General features: G+C 43.1%; 1 protein-coding gene across 6 annotated transcripts in view; it reads left to right on the top strand.

Annotated features, from left to right (window-relative positions):
* The window catches only part of DYNC1I1 (dynein cytoplasmic 1 intermediate chain 1), a 267,273-nt gene that overhangs the window by 20,945 nt on the left and 226,641 nt on the right, over positions 1-19,687 (top strand). For 2 of the 6 annotated variants that reach the window (XM_038391986.2, XM_043509264.1), the window contains exons 3-4: positions 1,218-1,332; positions 7,035-7,176. In XM_038391986.2, the coding sequence (XP_038247914.1) occupies positions 1,218-1,332; positions 7,035-7,176 (257 nt within the window). The remainder of the gene's footprint in view (positions 1-1,217; positions 1,333-7,034; positions 7,177-19,687) is intronic. The other 4 variants (XM_038391988.2, XM_043509265.1, XM_043509266.1 and 1 more) reach the window with 2 other exon arrangements.

The following is a 19,687-nucleotide window of genomic DNA, read 5'->3' as shown; positions in this document are numbered from 1 at the left end:
AAGAAATCAAAGTTCCAATTCATGTTGTCTCAATATTTTTTCATTTTATACAGTTTTGTACAAATAAACAGTCCATAAAGTCAGTTTGGGAGGGGAAAGGAAGAAGAGCCACATTACTCCACTTCATAAGATGTTTTAAATACAGTGTATTAATTAACATCCAGTTAAGAGAGACATGGGGAAAGAAGGGAGCAAGCCAATGGATTGTATGTCTTCTTGCAGACATCAGGAACCAGGAGGTTTCAAAACCACACCTCTTGCCTCTCTCCCGCTCTTTCCCCTAGTGAGGCTTGTGTGTGTGTGTTTGTAGGGGGGCATTCCATGGACTCTATCTCAGATCTTGAAGAGTTATGAACCCTTGTTCCCCTTTCTATTGTTTTTTCCCCATGGAAGGAGAACATAGGGCCTTACGTAGGCCCTATTCCTGGAGCATTGCCGTCAGTGGAAGTTTTCCCATTGAATTCAGTAGGAACAGAATCACGGCCATATTTATTTATTACTTTCAAGTGTGTCAGGGTCAGTACATATTTTAGCTAAGGACTTGTCTATAGTAAAAACTTGCATTAGCGCAGCTGCACTGATAAAGCTGTGCTGCTGTAGTGCTTCTGGTGAAGATGCTTTAAGCCGACAGGAGAGAGCTCTCTTGTTGGCTTAATAACTCCACCTCTATGGGAGGCAGTAGCTATGTTGGTGGGAGAAGCTGTCCCACTGACGTAGCACTGTCCACACCAGCGCTTAGGTTGGTGTAACTATGTTGCTCAGGGGTGTGGATTATTCACATTCCTGAGCAACATAGTTATACTGAAGTCATTCTGTAGTGTAGACCAGGGCTAATTCAGTATGACTGTCTCTACTTGTAACATGTCAGCCTTCTTATGAAGAATCGAGATCAAAAGTCTCTCTTAACCGCCCAACATTCTACAGTACAATGGCATCTGACAAGTAATAGGGAAAAGATTTGAATCATAGTTTAAGAAATATTCCACATAAATCTGTACTGGTTCCTGCAAACATCCCTTTGGCTCAATCCAATCTCAAACACTGGCAAAGTCCTCCTATTATAAATCCAGTATAAATGAGCTGCCCAAGTGTATCTTCATGGCTGTCACAGTACTCCATAATAGCCCAGGAACCATGGTGCATATGTTTTCCTCCCACTTAATCAAGAAGTCTCATTGTATGTCATTCAAGCTAATTGTATATTATCTTTCATTCAGGCTGATCAACAGCAAAAGAAAGAGCCAGTTCAGGAAGATTCGGATCTAGATCGCAAAAGAAGGGAGACAGAGGCTTTATTACAGAGCATTGGTATATCCCCAGAACCACCTCTAGGTACTTAGATGAGCACGTTGTAAACATGTGGCTATTACACAATTAATGCATTCTTTTTATTAAAAGCATGCTTTGCTTTTGTGTTATTTGGCTGTATCACTGAAGTGAACTCTTCTGCTTGGAAACCGTTCATATCATATCTCTCATATATGCCAGTTCATAGCATTTACAGCACTTGCCATTGCAGACCATCAGCTTTATTTCTGAGAGTACTCCTCATAAACTCAATTCTAAACCATGTTTGATTTCTTTGGTTGCTTCTCTATTTATATTCTCTCCTATCTTTCCACCCAATGATATTAATATTATATTTCATTAGTACCAATTATTGGACATAAATACAGTTTTATCATTTTTACACTCCAAGAAGGAAAATATCTGTGGAAGAAATATCTTCTTATTATGTGAAATAATTTTAAACAAGCAAAACTGAAGAGAATTAGAAAGGAAAATATCCAAATATTAACAGACTTATGGTCAAATTATTATTTTAGATTGTTTTATATAGTTTATTTGTTGCTTTGATTGCTTTTCTGTTTTTGGTTGTTTAGTTCTTAAACCCTAGATTCCTCACCTTAAATACACATGAAATGATTTTATAATATAGGTTTCATTATCAAATCTATTTATGTTGCCATGTCTTGCATGCAGTGTTTTATTCTGTGTGTTGCTCAATGTGTGAGCCCAAATGTGAGAAATTATTTTGCCTGTTTTTCATTTGTTTCTCTCTCCCTCTTATTTAAAAGTGTCTTAAATATCCTGGATGAAATCATGTCCCCACTGAAATTAATGAGAAGGAGTTTTCCCATTTATTTCAATGAGGCTAGGATTCCACCCCTTATACTGCTGCCTGCAATATTCAGGAGCACCCAAAAGCTCAACAAAGCATTCAGGCCCTGATTCAGGAAAGCACTTAGCACATTCTTATGTGCTGTCCTGAATAGGGGGAACTCTTTTGACCTGTGGCCTCAGTTCCTAAATGAAAGCAACTAAAACTTAGATTTGTGTCCCTATTTTAATAAATTATGATGCTTTAATTCCAGCAATGAGGTATCAGATCCTGAAAGAATTGTCTGACAATTCATTGTTAGGTTATTTTAACTTATTTTGTACATTATATAGAGATATTATAAAATCAAATCAACAGTAATTTTAATAGAGAAAAATCACAAAATATAAATATTTATCTACTAAGAAGCCCCAAAATTATTATGTCCTGTCTATTGCACATAGAGTCATAGAGTTTAAGGCCAGAAGAGACCACTAGATCATCTGTTCTCACCCCCTGTATATCACAGGCCACTAGCACCACCCAGCAACCACACACTAAACCCAACAACGAAACACACGTAAAACCATTGCAGAGTAGTTCAACTTCCTATTCTGAATTAATAATTTGCACTATGACACTATCCAGAGAACCTTAATTTAAGATATAAAATTATTAATTCTTGTTAAACAATAGCATTTCCTTTCCCCCCAAATAAATTGGCAATCAAAATCTCTTCATAAGCCCCCGCAATGAAAAATTTCTGGAAAAATACACCATGAAACCAATTATATGACTGAGATACATCAATGATATTTTCATCCTCTGGACAAATGACCTAAACTCCCTCATAGATTTCCACCACAACTTCAACTATCACCACCCATCCATTAAACTCTTTCTAGAACACTCCCACACCAGCATCAGCTTCCTGGACACCATGATTAGCTTCAACAATGGACTCTAACAGACATGTATTATATAATAAACCCACAGATCATCAAGCTCACTTCCAGAGATACAGTAACCACCCCAGACGCACCAAGAAATGTATCTACTGCCAGTCACTCAGATACCATAGAATATGCTCCGGAGAGAAAGTCTGTGATAAACCTTAAGACACTCAAAACTGCCTTCACCAAACAAGGACATTCCACCAGAGAAGTAGGTCATGTAATGTATTGGGCCACTGAAATATCCTGGGAGAACCTTCTTCACCACAGGGGAAACCCCCTCCCCCCCCACCACCACCGACCTTACACCCATAGATGTCACCGACGACCAGAGATGAGCTGCCAAAATCTTAACAACGGATTCCCTCCTCACTCCACGAGGGGGTCATTGCCCACCCCCACCCTCCGGGACTCCTGCCCCATCCAACCCCCCCTCGTTCCTTGATGCCCCCCCAGGATCCCTGCCCCATCCACCCCCCTCTCCTGCCCCCTTACTGCCCCCAGAACTGGGCAGGAGGGTCTCGTGAGCCACTGTAGTGGGTGCCCACCCCACCCCTAAGAGCCAAAGGCACCTGCTGGGGGGCGAGGTGGGAAGTCCTGGCGATGCTTACCTGGGGCAGCTCCCAGGAAGCATCCGGCAGGTCCCTCTGGCTCCTAGGGGCAGGGGAGCATAGCTGGGGGGGAGCAGGGGGAGCAACCGCTTCCCCACTGATCACATCAAAACTGGTGCCTTAGGCACCGACTCCCTGGGTGCTCCAGGGTTGGAGCACCCAAGGGGAAAATTTGGTGGGTGCAGAGCACCCACTGGCAGCTCCTCACCCTGCCCCCGGTCCCAGCTCACCTCCGCTCCGTTTTCTCCGCTGAATGCACTGCCCCGCTCTGCTTCTCCACGCCCCCCTCCCCGGCTTCCCGTGAATCAGCTGTTCGGCAGGAAGCCTGGGAGGGCTGAGAAGCAGGTGGCAGCTTCACACTCAGGCTGAAGGTGACAGAGGTGAGCTGGGGCGGGGAGCGGTTCCCCTGCGCCCCCCACCCCGGGGTTACCTGCTATGGCGCAGGTGGCCCTCCTCACGCCCCTCCCCCGCCCCAGCTCACCTCTGCCTCCCTGGGCCTGAGCAGGAAGCTGCTGCTTGCTTCTCAGCCTGCCCTGGCTTCTCGCGCGAACAGCTGATTTGCGGGAAGCCTGGGGGCGTGGAGAAGCAGAGCGGGGCGGTGCGTCCAGGGGAGGAGGCGGAGTTGGAGTGGAGGTGAGGTGAGCTGGGGCCAGGGGTGGGGTGGGGAGCTGCTGGTGGGTGCTCTGCACCCACCAAATTTTCCCCTTGGGTGCTCCAGGGCTGGAGCACCCCTGGAGTTGGCGCCTAAGGCGCCACTTTTGGCTGGTTAAATTTAGAAGCCCTTTTACAACCAGTTGTCCCTCGCGGAACATCCGGTTCTAAAAGGGCTTCTAAATTTAACAAACGGTTCTAGCGAACTGGTGTGAACCGGCTCCAGCTCGCCACTGCCTACAACCCCACACTGGAACCTCTATGGGATAAAAAAAATTACAACTCATACTTGATGGGGACCACACCCTGAAAACAAGCTTTCCTGACCCCCCGTTCTGGTCTTCAAATACTTCCCAACCTTGCTAAGCTCATCATCAGAAGACACCACAAATCAGGAGACACCACAGACCAGGAGGCACCAACTCAAAGTGGCACCAGATCTGCCAGAATAACAGATGCAAAATCTGCAGACATATCTCTGCTGCTACTATGATCACTATCCCCACAATACACCTTTCAGAATCCATGGGTCCTACACATGCCTATCACAACATACAGTGTATCTCATCCAGTGCATCAAATGCCCCAACAACAACAATGTGGGAGAAACCAGACAATCACTATGCTCTCAAATGAACTCACACAAAAAAAATGATAAAAGAAAAAAAATCCTATCATCTTTGGGTAAACACTTTTCATAAAGTGATCACTCCATATCTGACCTCTTAGTCCTCACCCTCAAAGGAAACCTGCACAACACCTTCAAAAGACCAGACAGGGAGCTTAAAGTCATAACTCTGCTGGACCCTAAAAACCACAGACTTAACAAAGCCACTGATTTTATGGACCATTACAAGTTGTAACACACCATGCTGCCTGCTAACCGTCTATTGTCCTACAACAGATGAGAGTGGTCTCCTACAACACACTGAACCCCTTGTGCTTAACAATCTGTCCCATCTTGTATTTAACTTGAACAGCCTCATTTCCTTCCCCAGACTGAAGAAGGTCTCTGTGCAGCTTGAAAGTTTGTCCTGTGAACCAACCGAAGTCAGTCCAATAAAAGATATTACCTCACCCGCCTTGTCTCAATCAAAAGACATTAACAGCTATAATCCTCTGCCTTTGGATATGCATACAATATCCAGCTCCCTGTAGGGTTACCTAAGACTAAGGTTACATCTACAGTTGGAGCTAGAGATGTGATCCCCAGCTTGTGCAGACATACACTAGCTCTCATCAATCTAGAGTGCTAGAAACAGTAATGTAGGTGGGGTAGTATGGGCAGTGGAGAGCAGCGACATGGGGCTAGCCATGACACGTACAAAACTGCCTGAACCCCATGGGTAGCTACTCGGGATGGCTAATCTCTGCCATTGCTCCTGCTGCCTGTACTGTCCTGGCTACAGTACTATTTTTAGCATGCTAGCTCGATGAGAGCTAGCCCAAGTATGTCTGTGTGAGCTGGGAATCACACCCCTAGCTCCATAGTGTCAACATACCCAAAGATGCAAAACCACTGCCTGCCTGTACCTGCCAAGGGGTTGTCATGAAAATGAATTCATTTTTCATGCTCTAGTCATTTCTCTGCCAATCCCTAGTGAGAATATGTGTGAAATATTTGACCAAATGGAAAATCCAAGTCTCTTGCCAGGTCTGTCATTATATATTATAGGGTAAAACAAAATAGTTAAAAGTTTTACTTTGTTAAATGTAAAAGGATAATCCACATGATTTAAACCAAATGGAAATATTTACTGTGCATTAAAGTCCTTCTATGTTTTCTTCCATGTGGCTGCTTTCAAGGATATTTGCATTAAATCTGGAGTGGAGAATCTCAGCCTTTCTTTCTTTCTTTCTTTCTTTCTTTCTTTCTTTCTTTCTTTCTTTCTTTCTTTCTTTCTTTCTTTCCAATTAAAAAAAGATTTTTTTTACTTTTTGTGTTTATTGTTTCTACAATTAAGAGCGTTAGCTCTTATGAATTTATTCCTTTTCTACTTCATACGAAAAACCTGTCTTTGCATATATATACATGAAGTATACCAGTCCCTGAAAGTAAAGGAAAATGCCTAAGGGTCTGATCAAATGCCCACTAAAGTCCATGAAAGTCTTTCACTGACTTCAGTGGACGTTGGGATCAGGCCCCCAAACAGAAACAGTTACACTCTGCAACTGAAATTACCTAAAAACCCAACCCAACAATACATTCATATACATTCTCATTGCTTTTGGAAGAAGCTTTTTTACCTGGTTGGATTTTCCCATTCTGTTTTTACTTTGGATCTGATTTACACAAAGAAACTTCAGGTCACATTCAATAGATTTTAATTTAAATTAAAATGTAATTGCTTTATTGCCTCGTGCCATTTGATTTTAGCAGAAGAGTTCACTTAGATTTCTAACAAATAAACAAAAAGGTTTGATTTTTAAAAATCTTCTACAATTCAAATGTAAAATTAGCAAAAGAAACAGCAGTGTCGCTTTATGTCCAAAGTATCCCTACAACCATTATGTATAGAATCACAGTTGGCTTTCAGACCTGTCTAAATTCATTACAATTTTAAAATTTCCAAAAATATTTAAAAATTCACTTGACTCTTTTCCTTTTCTTTTCCTTTCCTTTCCTTATTTGCTTTCACCATTTCAAACTCTCCTAATCATTTATCCACTATCATTTGGTTGATTGGTTTTGGTTTGTCTGACACTGCTCTTCATCAGTGCAGTCGCTGCATGTTTTAACATGGGATACCTGTTATTTTCATTATTTAGTCCCAACCCCTATGTCTCCCTCTTCGAAATCAGTGAGCACCCCCAGTGAAGCTGGCAGCCAGGATTCAGGAGATCTGGGACCAATAGGAAGGTAAGACAGACATTAGATAATGTTGAATGAAAGTATTTTTTCACTCCCCACGTTTTAAAAGTTATTTAAACAACAACATTGTAGGTCCAATATACACATTTGTTTCTGCATTCTCCACCATGTGTTACCATTCAATAAGGATGTTGTCAGGTATGGAGTAAAGGTATGCAGCAATCTGATCTTAAGTTATAAACATCAGAAACTAATGCAAGAAGCAGAAATCATATATATGTATATTTAATCTGCCCACTCAGAATGGAAACATGGTGAGCACCAAGGACATATGAAATCCTGCAAACCCCTACCCATGTGAGTAATCCTTATTCATATAGGTCAGTGGTTCCCAAACTTGTTCCGCTGCTTGTGCAGGGAAAGCCTCTGCTGGGCCGGGCTGGTTTGTTTACCTGCGGAGTCCGCAGGTTTGGCTGATCGCGGCTCCCACTGCCCGCGGTTCGCTGCTCCAGGCCAATGGGAGCTGCTGAAAGCGGCGCGGGCTGAGGGACGTATTGGCCGTTGCTTCCAGCAGCTCCCATTGGCCTGGAGCAGCGAACCGCAGCCAGTGGGAGCCGCAATCAGCTGAAACTGCAGACGCGGCAGGTAAACTAACCGGCCTGGCCTGGCAGGGGCTTTCCCTGCACAAGCAGCAGAACAAGTTTGGGAACCACTGATATAGGTAGTCCCCATACTGGCCACATCATTCCACGTATAGCACCTGTCTATCTTAAGTTTTTGTTCTGCTGTCCAGCACAGTAAAAGTGTGTATGTAAGAGAGGGATGGGGAATAACTTACTTAGAAACATCTGGGAACACATAAGAGTGCTTTATTAATGTTCATCTCTGCAAAACTGTGGCTATCAGATAGCTGTGTGTGTGGAATGGGAGGAAAGTGCTTCATCAGTGTAAAAGGGGATATGGCTATGTCAATAAGAGATGGGCCCCAAGGCCACCCAGAAATGCCCTTGTTGCATCTTGAATGTATCACTGATATTGGGAAATGAAATGACAGCACCATGGTGTTTCCCAGGGCATCCTTGAGTATAATGGAGACAGCCGTGGTCCTGGCTTGAAACCACAAGAGATACAAATTTCTGTGCCATATTTCAGGGACAGAAACCACAGGTGAATGATGAATCTTCTAGTGACTGCATTGAGGAAGGGTGAAGCACTCTGTGACTGTTCCAGGCATCGACAGGAGGGTGTGTTATCCAAACCTCCATGAACTCCTGGGAAACAGCCTGCGAAGCTACACTGACCACTGTATAGTTTGGAATTGCCCGTTAGAGTGACCACACCCAGCCATATCTGTACATTCATAGACACTATTGACCCTGGGCTTCAGGTGGCTTCATTTACCAGGTTCCAAGAGCACGTAGAACTCATTTTTCCTTCCCTTGGCCTGCACTACAATTGCTATATTATCATTGCAAGAGCTGATATAAAAGGAAGTTAAATAAGCCATTATCCATAAATAAGCAACATTTCTGCTGGCATGACACAGCTAGTACCCATGCTAAACACACCTTGTACATAGAAAGATCATATTCTTGATGCTGAGAATGTATAGTTTCCTTACTTAACCTAATGAGCTCTCTTTTCAGTGCCACTGTGGTATTTGGGCTACACAGACACTGAGGAAATGCACCCATCGCCTTCCCCCCATTCCAGAAATGCGGCATGCAATTTAGAAGCAGTGGAGTTAGTTAAGTAGCAACCTGTTAGTAAGAATAAGGCAGTTCAAAAACTGGAAAAGAATGTAATGCCAAATTCATAGTCAGACAGCCGACCCTAATCTGTCAAAACCCCTTGGATATGAGAGGAAACGGCAAATATGTGCAAGAAGCATACAGGCTGCTATTCACAATGACAGTGTTCCCTACAAAATGCCCCTGTGGCAATGCTAGCTTGGGATTCAATATGTAATGTCACAAAACTTCCTCTGGATCATTTGGGCTCAGCCAACAAGAGCAATATGATCTTTCCATCAACTCTGCGAGCACTTGATTCAGAGTATGTAGATGCTAGAGGAAAACGCTGAAGCAGTTCTGAATTCATTAAAAAAGAATCATGTACTTGCTTATGGGATGACCCACACTTGTGCCATTGATTCAGCCACGAATAAAGTTAGCGAGCTGTAATTTCACCCTTAATGGTGTCCAGGAGCCAGTGAATTCCAGCATGAATATCTGCACTCCTCTGCTATGTGGCGTGCTGCAGGGGAAATCTCAGTATACCTGATCACTGTGTACAACTGAGCAGGAGGAGAGGGGTGTGGCTATACTTCTTGAAACCCACACCACTATTTTGACAGATGATTTCTGGTTGAAATCCCCAATGTAAGTGGTTCCCCTATGTCAGGAATGCCACTGCCTCTGGGCTCATTTGCCAAGCAATCCCATGAGCCTGGCCGGGCCCAGTAAACCCACATGACCTGTTCTATCTGGTCTACACTAGGATTTTACATCAGTATAGCTACATCTTTCAGGGGTGTGAAAAATCCATCCCCCTGAGAGATTTAGCCATACTGACCTAACTACCAGTGTAGACAGTGCTGGGTCGATGGAAGAATTCTTCTGCTGACCTGGGGAGTTGGGTTGCCTGCACCAGTGGGTGAATATCTACCCTTGGCATAGGTAGTGTCTACACTGAAGTGCTGCAGCAGCACTGCTGTGCCGGTGCCACTATAACATTTTAGTGTGGACAAGCCCTACTAGGCTAGACTCCTGCACTATACACTAGATTGCACTGTCTACACCTTGGTGTGTGACACCCTACTAGAAGCTTTAATTTATAATAGATACAGGCTTGCTACATCAATATATTGTACATTGATGCTATGCTGACAGTGGTTTATGTGCTGGTGTCGGCATGCTTAATCCATTGATTACATCTTTGCATTTGGAGGGAGCTGTCTGTCACAATATGGCTTACACAAGTACTCGCATCATTGTCAACAATAGTTGCATTTGTTGCTGACAGTCAAAACAGATTTCAGAGTGGTAGCCGTGTTAGTCTGTATTAGCAAAAACAACAAGGAGTCCTTGTGGTACCTTAGAGACTAACAAATTTATTTGGGCATAAGCTTTTGTGGGCTAGAACCCACTTCATCAGATGCATGGAATGGAAAATACAGTAGCAGGTATATATATACATAGTAAATGAAAAGATGGGAGTTGCCTTACCAAGTGGGGGGGGGGGGGGTCAGTCTAATGAGACAATTCAATTAACAGTAGAATACCAAGGGAGGAAAAATAACTTTTGTAGTGGTAATGAGGGTGGCCCATTTCAAACAGTTAACAAGAAGGTGTGAGTAACAGTAGGGGGAAATTAGTATGGTAAAATTAGGTTTTGTAATGACCCATCCACTCCCAGTCTTTATTCAGCCCTAATTTGATGGTGTCCAGTTTGCAAATTAATTCCAGTTCTGCAGTTTCACGTTGGAGTCTGTTTTTGAAGTTTTTTTGTTAAGAATTGCCACTTTTAAGTCTGTTATTGAGTGACCATAGAGATTGAAGTGTTCTCCTACTGATTTTTGAATGTTGTAATTCCTGATATCAGATTTGTGTCCATTTATTCTTTTACGTAGAGACTGTCCAGTTTGGCCAATGTACATGGCAGAGGGACATTGTTGGCACGTGATGGCATTTATCACATTGGTAGATGTGCAGGTGAATGAGCCCCGGATGGTGTGGCTGATGTGGTTAGGTCCTATGGTGGTGTCCCTTGATAGATATGCGGACAGAGTTGGCACCATGGTTTGTTGCAGGGTTGGTTCCTGGTTAGTATTTTTGTTGTGTGGTGTGTAGTTGCTGATGAGTATTTGCTTCAAGTTGAGGGGCTGTTTGTAAGCAAGGACTGGCCTGTCTCCCAAGATCTGTGAGAGTAAGGGATCGTCCTTCAGGATAGGTTGTAGGTCCTTGACGATGCGTTGGAGAGGTTTTAGTTGGGGGCTGTAGGTGATGGCTAGTTGCGTTCTGTTACTTTCTTTGTTGTGCCTGTCTTGTAGTAGGTGACTTTTGGGTACCCTTCTGGCTCTGTCAATCTGTTTCTTAACTTCAGCAGGTGGGTATTTTAGTTTTAAGAATGCTTAATAGAGATCCTGTAGGTGTTTGTCTCTGTCTGAGGGATTGGAGCAAATGCAGTTGTATCTTAGAGCTTGGCTGTAGACATGTGATGTGGTCTGGATGAAGGTAAGTAGGTATGTAGGTAAGTATAGTGGTCAGTAGGTTTCCGGGTATAGGGTGTTGTTTATGTGACCATCGCTTATTGGCACTGTTGTGTCTAGGAAGTGGATCTCTTGTATGGACTGGTCCAGGCTGAGGTTCATGGTGGGGTGGAAATTGTTGAAATCCTGGTGGAATTCCTCAAGGGCCTCCTTCCCATGGGTCCAGATGATGAAGATGTCATCAGTGTAGCACAAGTAGAATAGGGGCATTAGGGGATGAGAGCTGAGGAAGTGTTGTTCTAAGTCAGTCATAAAACTGTGGCATACTGTGGGGGCCATGCGGATACCCTAGCAGTCCTGCTGACTGGAGATATAAATTGTCCCCACATCTGAAATAGTGTGGGTGAGGGACAAAGTCACAAAGTTCAGCCACCAGGTTTGCCGTGACATTATCGGGAACTACTGCTCCTGATGGCTTGTAGTCCATCTTTGTGTGGGATGTTGGTGTAAAAGACTTCTACAGCCATAGGGGCTAGGATGGTGTTTTCTGGAAGATTACCAAAGGATTGTAGTTTCCTCAGGAAGTCAGTGAGGTCTCTAAGATAGCTGGCAGTGCTGGTAACAGATTGTGCTAGTGTCAAGGCTACACCATCATGCAGCACTGCTGTCTTGGCCCATACTTCCTCAATGCTTTCAACCTATCTGGAGTGTCTCAAAATTAGCTATACATTTGAAGGTATTTTCTGGATTGCTGTGAATATACCACGTATTCTTTGTTAAACCCAGCCCTGGGTTTGCGGTCTGCCGATGTGTCTGCCATCATGTCTGATTACTAGAGGGTTTGAGTTCTGTGCCAGAAATTACAGTTGCGTTTTATGTGCATTGTCCATTTCTGATATTATGATCTCTATAGCGTCATGCTGAATCTGGGATCTGATGATGATTTTTCATGGCAGCTAGTCTCTGCTCACTGAGCATTTATAAACATCAGGCACTACTCTTCCTCCTTTTATTTTACTCTCCATGATGGTGATGCACTTTTACCCATATTGCCATCTGTCTCAGAAGCAATATGGTATTTAGTGCTGTCTCGCAAGAACCACCCTCACTCTCAGTTCCTTGGAAAGCCGGATAACAATGAGCAAATTGCAGACTGGATAATTTAGATGTGTGAGGGGGCAGTTCCTGCACTGCTAATGCCTCAACCACAAATGGGTGTTCTATTACAACTAGTCATTTTTTGATGATGTTGCTAACACTACTGCAAGCATGGGTGGCCAGTGACATGGCTGTTGAGGGAGGCTAGCCCCCTGACCCTCCCCTTGTGCCCGAGGCTCAGCCTCCCTCCCAGTCTGCCCTCCCTTCCCGCAGGAGCCTACAGCAACCCCACTGCAGCCACCAGCCCAGTGCCGGGATGGCGGGCAGCACGGCCGGAGTACCCTTCAGCCCCAGTACTCCAGGAGGGCCAGCTCCAGAGCGCTGGGCAGTAAGGCAGTGCCCCCAGCCCTGGAGTGCTGGGGTGGCATGGTCTGAGTGCTGGGGTGGGCAGCATGGTACCAGCCCCCAGCTACCCCAAGTCACCTGCAGGAGGCAGCTGACCAGCCCCAGCCAACCTGGGGCCAGGGCAGAGTGCGGGAACTGTAGGAGGGGAACTGGGGCTGCGGTGCGAGCAGGGCCACACACAGCCCTCCACCAACCTACGATACCCACTGTCCGTGACTGCAGGAATAACAAGCAAGTACAGACAAGCAGCAAATCTTGCAGGTATTCTGACCACTAAATGCTGAAGCACTTGCCAAAGGAAGAACTGCCATCAAAACAGAGTCCCAAGGCATGGATTTTGCATCAGGAGGTGGGATATTGCATCTGGATGATACAGTAATATTGAGGGGTGCATATTTATCACTGTAATCTCCAAATTGGAATTTTCCATCAAAGCAGAGTCCCAAGGTATGGATTTTGGCTTCAGGAGGTGGGATATGTTCCAATTTGAGATTGCAGCGCTAAATATATGACTACCTTCCTCTTGATACTTTAGTGAAAGCTATTCGATCAGGTACTTGTAAACATTATTAATACTCACTGAGAACATTTGAGACAGATTATCTTGTCAAGGCACTTGACTACTACTGTGTCCAGGTCTGGTGTCCATAATTCAAGAAGTATGTTGATAAATTGGAGAGGGTTCAGAGAAGACGCCATGAGCCTGATTAAAGGATTGGAACAAACACCCCTTATAGTGATAGACTGAAGGAGTTCAATCTGTTTAGTTTTAACAAAAGAAAAGGTAGGAGTGACTTAATCCCACTCTATAAATACTTACAACAGGGAAAATAAATTTGATAAAAGGGCTCTTCAATCTTGTAGATGAAGATAAAATTAGATCTAATGGCAAGAGAAATTCAGACTAGAAATAAGGTGAACATTTTTAACAATGAGGGTGACTTAACATTGGAACAGTTTACCAAGGGTTGTGGTGGAGTTTGTATCACTGGAATGTTTTTTAAATCAAGATTACATGTTTTTTCTAGAAGATATACTCTAGTTCAAACAGGAATTCGTTCAAAAAAATCTTGCGGCCTGTGTTCTTCAGGAGGGAAGACTAGATACTCTTAAAGATTCCTTCTGGCCTTTATAATCTATGAATCCAAAGAGCTAGGACAGGTGGGCATCTTTGCTATCTTGCAACTCTCACACTGATCTCTGTTAAGAGCTGTGACCTAATAGCTGTTAAAAATCTCCTGCGTACTCCAAAGTATGTCAGTGACGAGTTCTGGGACATACGGCATACAGTTAGGTAATGGTGAGTAACTGGCCTTATTGTCTGCTGGCTTGCTTAGATAAGTAGCTTCCAGCAAGTATTGCTTTACACTACATATTAATGGACTTCCATTTGATTTTGTCATTGTGTCCCTTTTCTCCAGTGTTCCCCTTTCACCCTGTGTACTCCAATCGTGAGTAGTAACACTAAAGAGTACATTGGAGGAGGGACCCGCTGCTCTAATGTAGTGAGTGAATTAGTCTGACATGGCAGCTGGCCCTGTCTGGGAACACATTTATTCAGCTTGTAGTGTTATCCTGCAAGCACCGTTATCCTTGGACTAAGATAATGGTTTAAAAAATGTATGGTGTCATTAGGCTTATTAGGAGGGTATTTTAGGGAGGGCTACAGATTGGTGTGGCGCCTATGAAACCATAACTATCTGTTCAGCCAATTTTTATGATTTTTTGCTGCGTGATCTTCATGTGAAATTTGCAGAGCATTTTCACTGGGTGATGAAAGTACGGCTTTGAAGCAGCCTGACTTGCCTTGCAGAATATGACAGGAGGCAGGTGAGTCTGAGCTGATGTTAGATGCATAATGGTGCTAGAAATGACTGACATGGAGTTTTTGAGGGCTTTCAGCTGGATAGAAGATCCAAATTAGATTTTTTGTGATGTATTGGCATTCACTGGTTGGAGAGTAAATCTAGACAGACAGAGGAATACTATACCTTGCTTTCTGAAGGTGTTAGCATTTCTCTTTGTGCTGGGCAAGCTCTGGACTGGGAATATGTTGGTCTTCAATATCAGACTCCATCAAACCAATTCATTAGAGCTCTACTAATGCATGCAGAGGGCTTCATTAATTGCCTGGCATCTACAGGGCGTGAATTACAGTCAAAGCAGGTTTATCAGCATGCCTATTTCCCAAATTGCTTGGATCAATCAAATGTATTTCTGTGCCTGTTCCACCTCCTGCACTCCTTGAGGCAGCACAGAGGAGTTGAAAATTGTATTACAGCATGAACTGGCAGATAGCATGGGATGAACCGTGTGTCATAACCAGTGAGTTGTTCTGTCTATGGAGGATCAAACCAGGACTCTCTACATGTCAGACTTGAAGGATCCTATAATGAGCTTCCTCAGAATGGTGTATGTTTTTGGTTATGCCTTCAACATAATGGGTGTGACCATGTGGGTTGATGACAAGGGTGTGTGTGTGTGTGTGTGTGTGTGTGTGTGTGTGTGTGTGTGTGTGTGTGTGTGTGTGAAAGAGAGAGAGATGTGGTCCATTGGGGGAAAGTGACATTTGGCAACCTGGTAGTGCAACTGAGGAGATTCATCCTGCCAAAACAGGAGTCATTGTTAGTGTCCAGCTAGTATCATGCAATCACAGTTAGAATCTGTTTTTAGTGAATGTCATGGAACATCGGATGAGTCAGGGGTTGTGGCAGGGAGCCTGAGTGCAGTTAATGTGGTGAGCAACAACAACCTCGCCCTCTACAGGGGGTAAAGTCAGCACCGAGCGCCTTCGACAGTGATCATGTGCTCCTGACCTCTGGAGGTGATGCTGGATACTCCCTACTCCCATAGCTTCTCACACATATGGGATGCGAGCAATCAGAACAAATATGCATGAATCTTGGCCTTTGAAGGAACATGTTGACCACCCACTGACTCTGAGAAAGTCCTTATACTTGTCATAGGTAGGGACAGAGCATTTTCATACCAGCTCACATGTAACAATGAATACTGAAAATTATCTGTGATGAGTGGACACACTTGGGTGGCTTTGTACCTGACAGTGTGGACCTATTGTGGCATAGATAGGCAATGATAAATTCCCGTGGACTTTACTTGGGAGCTCTGTACTACTAGCAGGAAGAGAGTGTGTTCCCGTTGGTTTATTGCATGCCCAGGAGCCCCACTGGCTGCTGACATCAGATGCCCAGACAAATCATAAGTGATCCACTTTTTCCAAAGATCTACAGTGTCTGCATATTGTCAGCTAACATCAGCTAATATCCATTTGGAAATTCACCTCTCTGGGGGGTTATTTGTGATCATGTTCCTTGCCTGGACACATGTGTGCATGAGCACTGAAATCCCTTTGGATTGTGTTTGTGGTTTCCCATCTAGCATGGGGCACCTGCAAGGTTGGTGCCACATTCTCTACTCCTCAGTAAATGGTGAAAGGCTCAGCTGCCTTGGATATACAAAGATACACTGTTATCTTTTTTCCTCCTACCACTTCTCCTATAGTCTTTTCTAGCTCCTTACACCTCACATAGTTTGCTGCCCACACTGCTGCGTGCCTCGTAACTCCTTTGGTCAGAATGAAGACAATAGTATCAGGAAATATTGAGGTTATGGCCACCTCTGTAGTGCTGTAGCTATCTCAGTCACCATCTATGAATGGCTACTTCCTGCTTTAATCTGGTATTCCATAATAGCACTGAAATCTGAGTGAATTATTTCCCACAGTCTAATCTGTAGGTCAATAGTGTTTTCTGTGGTCACAACCACTGCTCCTCCTAGTATGGTGTCCAAGTGGATGAAGGCATTGCACTGGATTTTTTAACAGCAATTCCTACTTAAGCAAAACTCTAGTGCTATGCCAAGGAAGCAGGAGTTTTTACATATCTCGAAACAAATCTGAACCCCATGAGGTCAATTAGACTACTCTGGTGTTTAAAATTTGCTTGCATAAATATAAAAGTCTGCAGGATCAGGTCTTATGCAGTGCAGTATAAAGAAGAGCTGGTTCTTAGAAAAGATTTGCTTATGGTGAGGGATTTTATCAACTAGCTGTCCTTATGTTTCAATACTATTGTAATTTTTTGTGCATTTTAGTCCGCTATAAAAGCTGGGTTGGCTCACGTGCCCTTTGGTTGCAGTTTTTTTGTTCTTCAATTTTCTCAAGAAGTGAATTGCAGAGTATAGTACATGGAACATTTTTGGGTACGGAATTGCAGTGGTAATCCTAGAACTAGGGCTGTTGATTAATCGCAGTTAACTCAAGCAATTAACTGAAAAAAATTAATCGTGATTAAAAAAATGAATCGCGATTAATCACAGTTTTAATCACTCCGTTAAACAATAGAATACCAATTGAAATTTATTAAATATTTTGGATGTTTTTCTACATTTTCATATATTATTGTATTCTGTGTTGTATTTGAAATCAGAGTGTATATTATTTTTCATTACAAATATTTGCACTCTAAAAATGATAAACAAAAGAAATAGTATTTTTCAATTCACCTCATACAAGTACCATAATGCAATCTCTTTGTTGTGAAAGTGCAATGTACAAATGTAGATTTTTTTATTACATAACTGCACTCAAAAACAAAACAATGTAAAACTTCAGAGCCTACAAGTCCACTCTGTACTATTCTTGTTCAGCCAATCGCTAACAAACAAGTTTGTTTACATTTACAGGAGATAATGCTGTCCTCTTCTTATTTACAGAGTCACCAGAAAGTGAGAACAGGCATCTGCATGGCACTTTTGTAGCTGGCATTGCAAGGTATTTACGTGTCAGATATGCTAAACATTTGTATGCCCCTTCATGCTTTGGCCACCATTCCAGAGGACATGCTTCCATGCTGATGATGCTCATTAAGAAAATAATGCATTAAATTAAATTTGTGACTGAACTCTTGGGGGAGAATTGTATGTCCCCTGCTTTGTTTTACCTACATTCTGCCATATATTTCATATAATATCAGTCTCAGATGATGACCCAGCACATGTTGTTCATTTAAGAACACTTGCACTGCAGATTTGACAAAACACAAAGAAGGTACCAATGTGAGATTTCTAAAGATAGCTACAGCACTCAACCCCAACTTTAAGAATCTGAGGTGCCTTCCAAAATTTGAGAGGGGCGAGGTGTGGAGCATGCTTTCAGAAGTCTTAAAAGAGCAACGTTCTGATGCAGAAACTACAGAACCCAAATCACCAAAAAAGAAAATCAACCTTTTGCTGGTGGCATCTGACTCAGATAATGAAAATGAACATGTCGGTCCGCACTGCTTTGGATTGTTATCGAGCACAACCTGTCATCAGCATAGGCACGTGTCCTCTGGAATGGTGGTTGAAGCATGAAGGGACATATGAATCTTTAGCGCATCTGGCATGTAAATATCTTGCGACGCCAGCTACAACAGTGCCATGAGAACCCCTGTTCTCACTTTCAGGTGACATTGTAAATAAGAAGCGAGCAGCATTATCTTCCTCAAATGTAAACAAACTTGTTTTTCTGAGCGATTGGCTGAACAAGAAGTAGGACTGAGTGGATTGCAGGGGCAGGGTCTAAAATTTGCATTGTTTTATTTTGAATGCAGTTTTTTGTACATAATTCTACATTTGTAAGTTTAACTTTCACGATAAAGAGATTGCACTTCAGTACTTGTATTACGTGAATTGAAAAATACTATTTCTTTTGTTTTTTATAGTGCAAATACTTGTAATAAAATAAATATAAAATGAGCACTGTACACTTTGTATTCTGTATTGTAATTGAAATCAATATATTTTAAAATGTAGAAAACATCCAAAATATTTAAATAAGTGGTATTCTATTATTGTTTAACAGTGCGATTAATTGTGATTAATCACTTGACAGCCCTACCTAGAACCATAAAAATGTACGGCTGGAATTGATCTTGACGGGTCATCATTCTAGTCCTTCTCGCTGAGGAAGGATCAAATATACCTGCACCATTTCTGATAGGTGTTTATCTAACCTATTTTTAAAAATCTCCCAATGGTGGGGATTCCGCTATCTCCCTCGATAGGCTATTCCCGTTCTTTTTAAGTATCCTTAGAATTGGAAAGTTTTGCTAACAGCTAACCAAAATCTTAATTGCTGCAAGTTAAGCTGATTACTTTTTTGTCCTACCTTCAGTGGACATGGAGAACAACTAATCACTATTGGGTCTCCCTTAAACCTCCTTTTCTAAAAACTAAACATGCCCATTTTTTTAACCTTTCCTCAGAGGTCAGGTTTTCTAAACCTTTTAATTTTTGTTACTCTCCTCTGGATTCTCTCCAGTTTGTCCACATCTTTCCTAAAGTGTGACACTCAAAACAGGACACTACTCCAGTTGAGGCCTCACCAGTGGCAAATAGAGTCGGACAATTACCTTCAGTGTCTTACATATGACACTTCTGTTAAAACACCAGAATATTAACATTTTATTTTGCAACTGCATCACATGTTCTCTTTCAATGCTGTGTGGTTCCTCTCTTGAGTTACAGGACTTGAATTTGGAGGGGGGGGAACCACAGCTATTTGCATCTAGGGTTGTCAGGTATCTGGTTTTCGACCAGAACGCCTGGTTGAAAAAAGACACTGGTGGCTCCGGTCAGCACTACTGACTGGGCCTTTAAAAGTCTGGTCGGTGGCGCAGTGGGGCTAAAGCAGGCTTTCTGCCTTGCCCTGGCTCCACGCAGCTCTCAAAAGCAGTGGCATGTCCCCCCTCCGGCTTCTACAGGGTAGGGATAGCCAGGGGCTCCACATGCTGCCCCTGCCACAAATGCCGGCTCTGCAGCTCCCACTGGCCAGGAACCACAGTC

The sequence above is a fragment of the Dermochelys coriacea genome, chromosome 2 (assembly GCF_009764565.3).
Source record: "Dermochelys coriacea isolate rDerCor1 chromosome 2, rDerCor1.pri.v4, whole genome shotgun sequence".
NCBI lineage: Eukaryota > Metazoa > Chordata > Testudines > Dermochelyidae > Dermochelys > Dermochelys coriacea.
The sequence above is the reverse complement of the archived record's forward strand: the minus strand, read 5'-3'. Positions and strand labels throughout refer to the sequence as shown.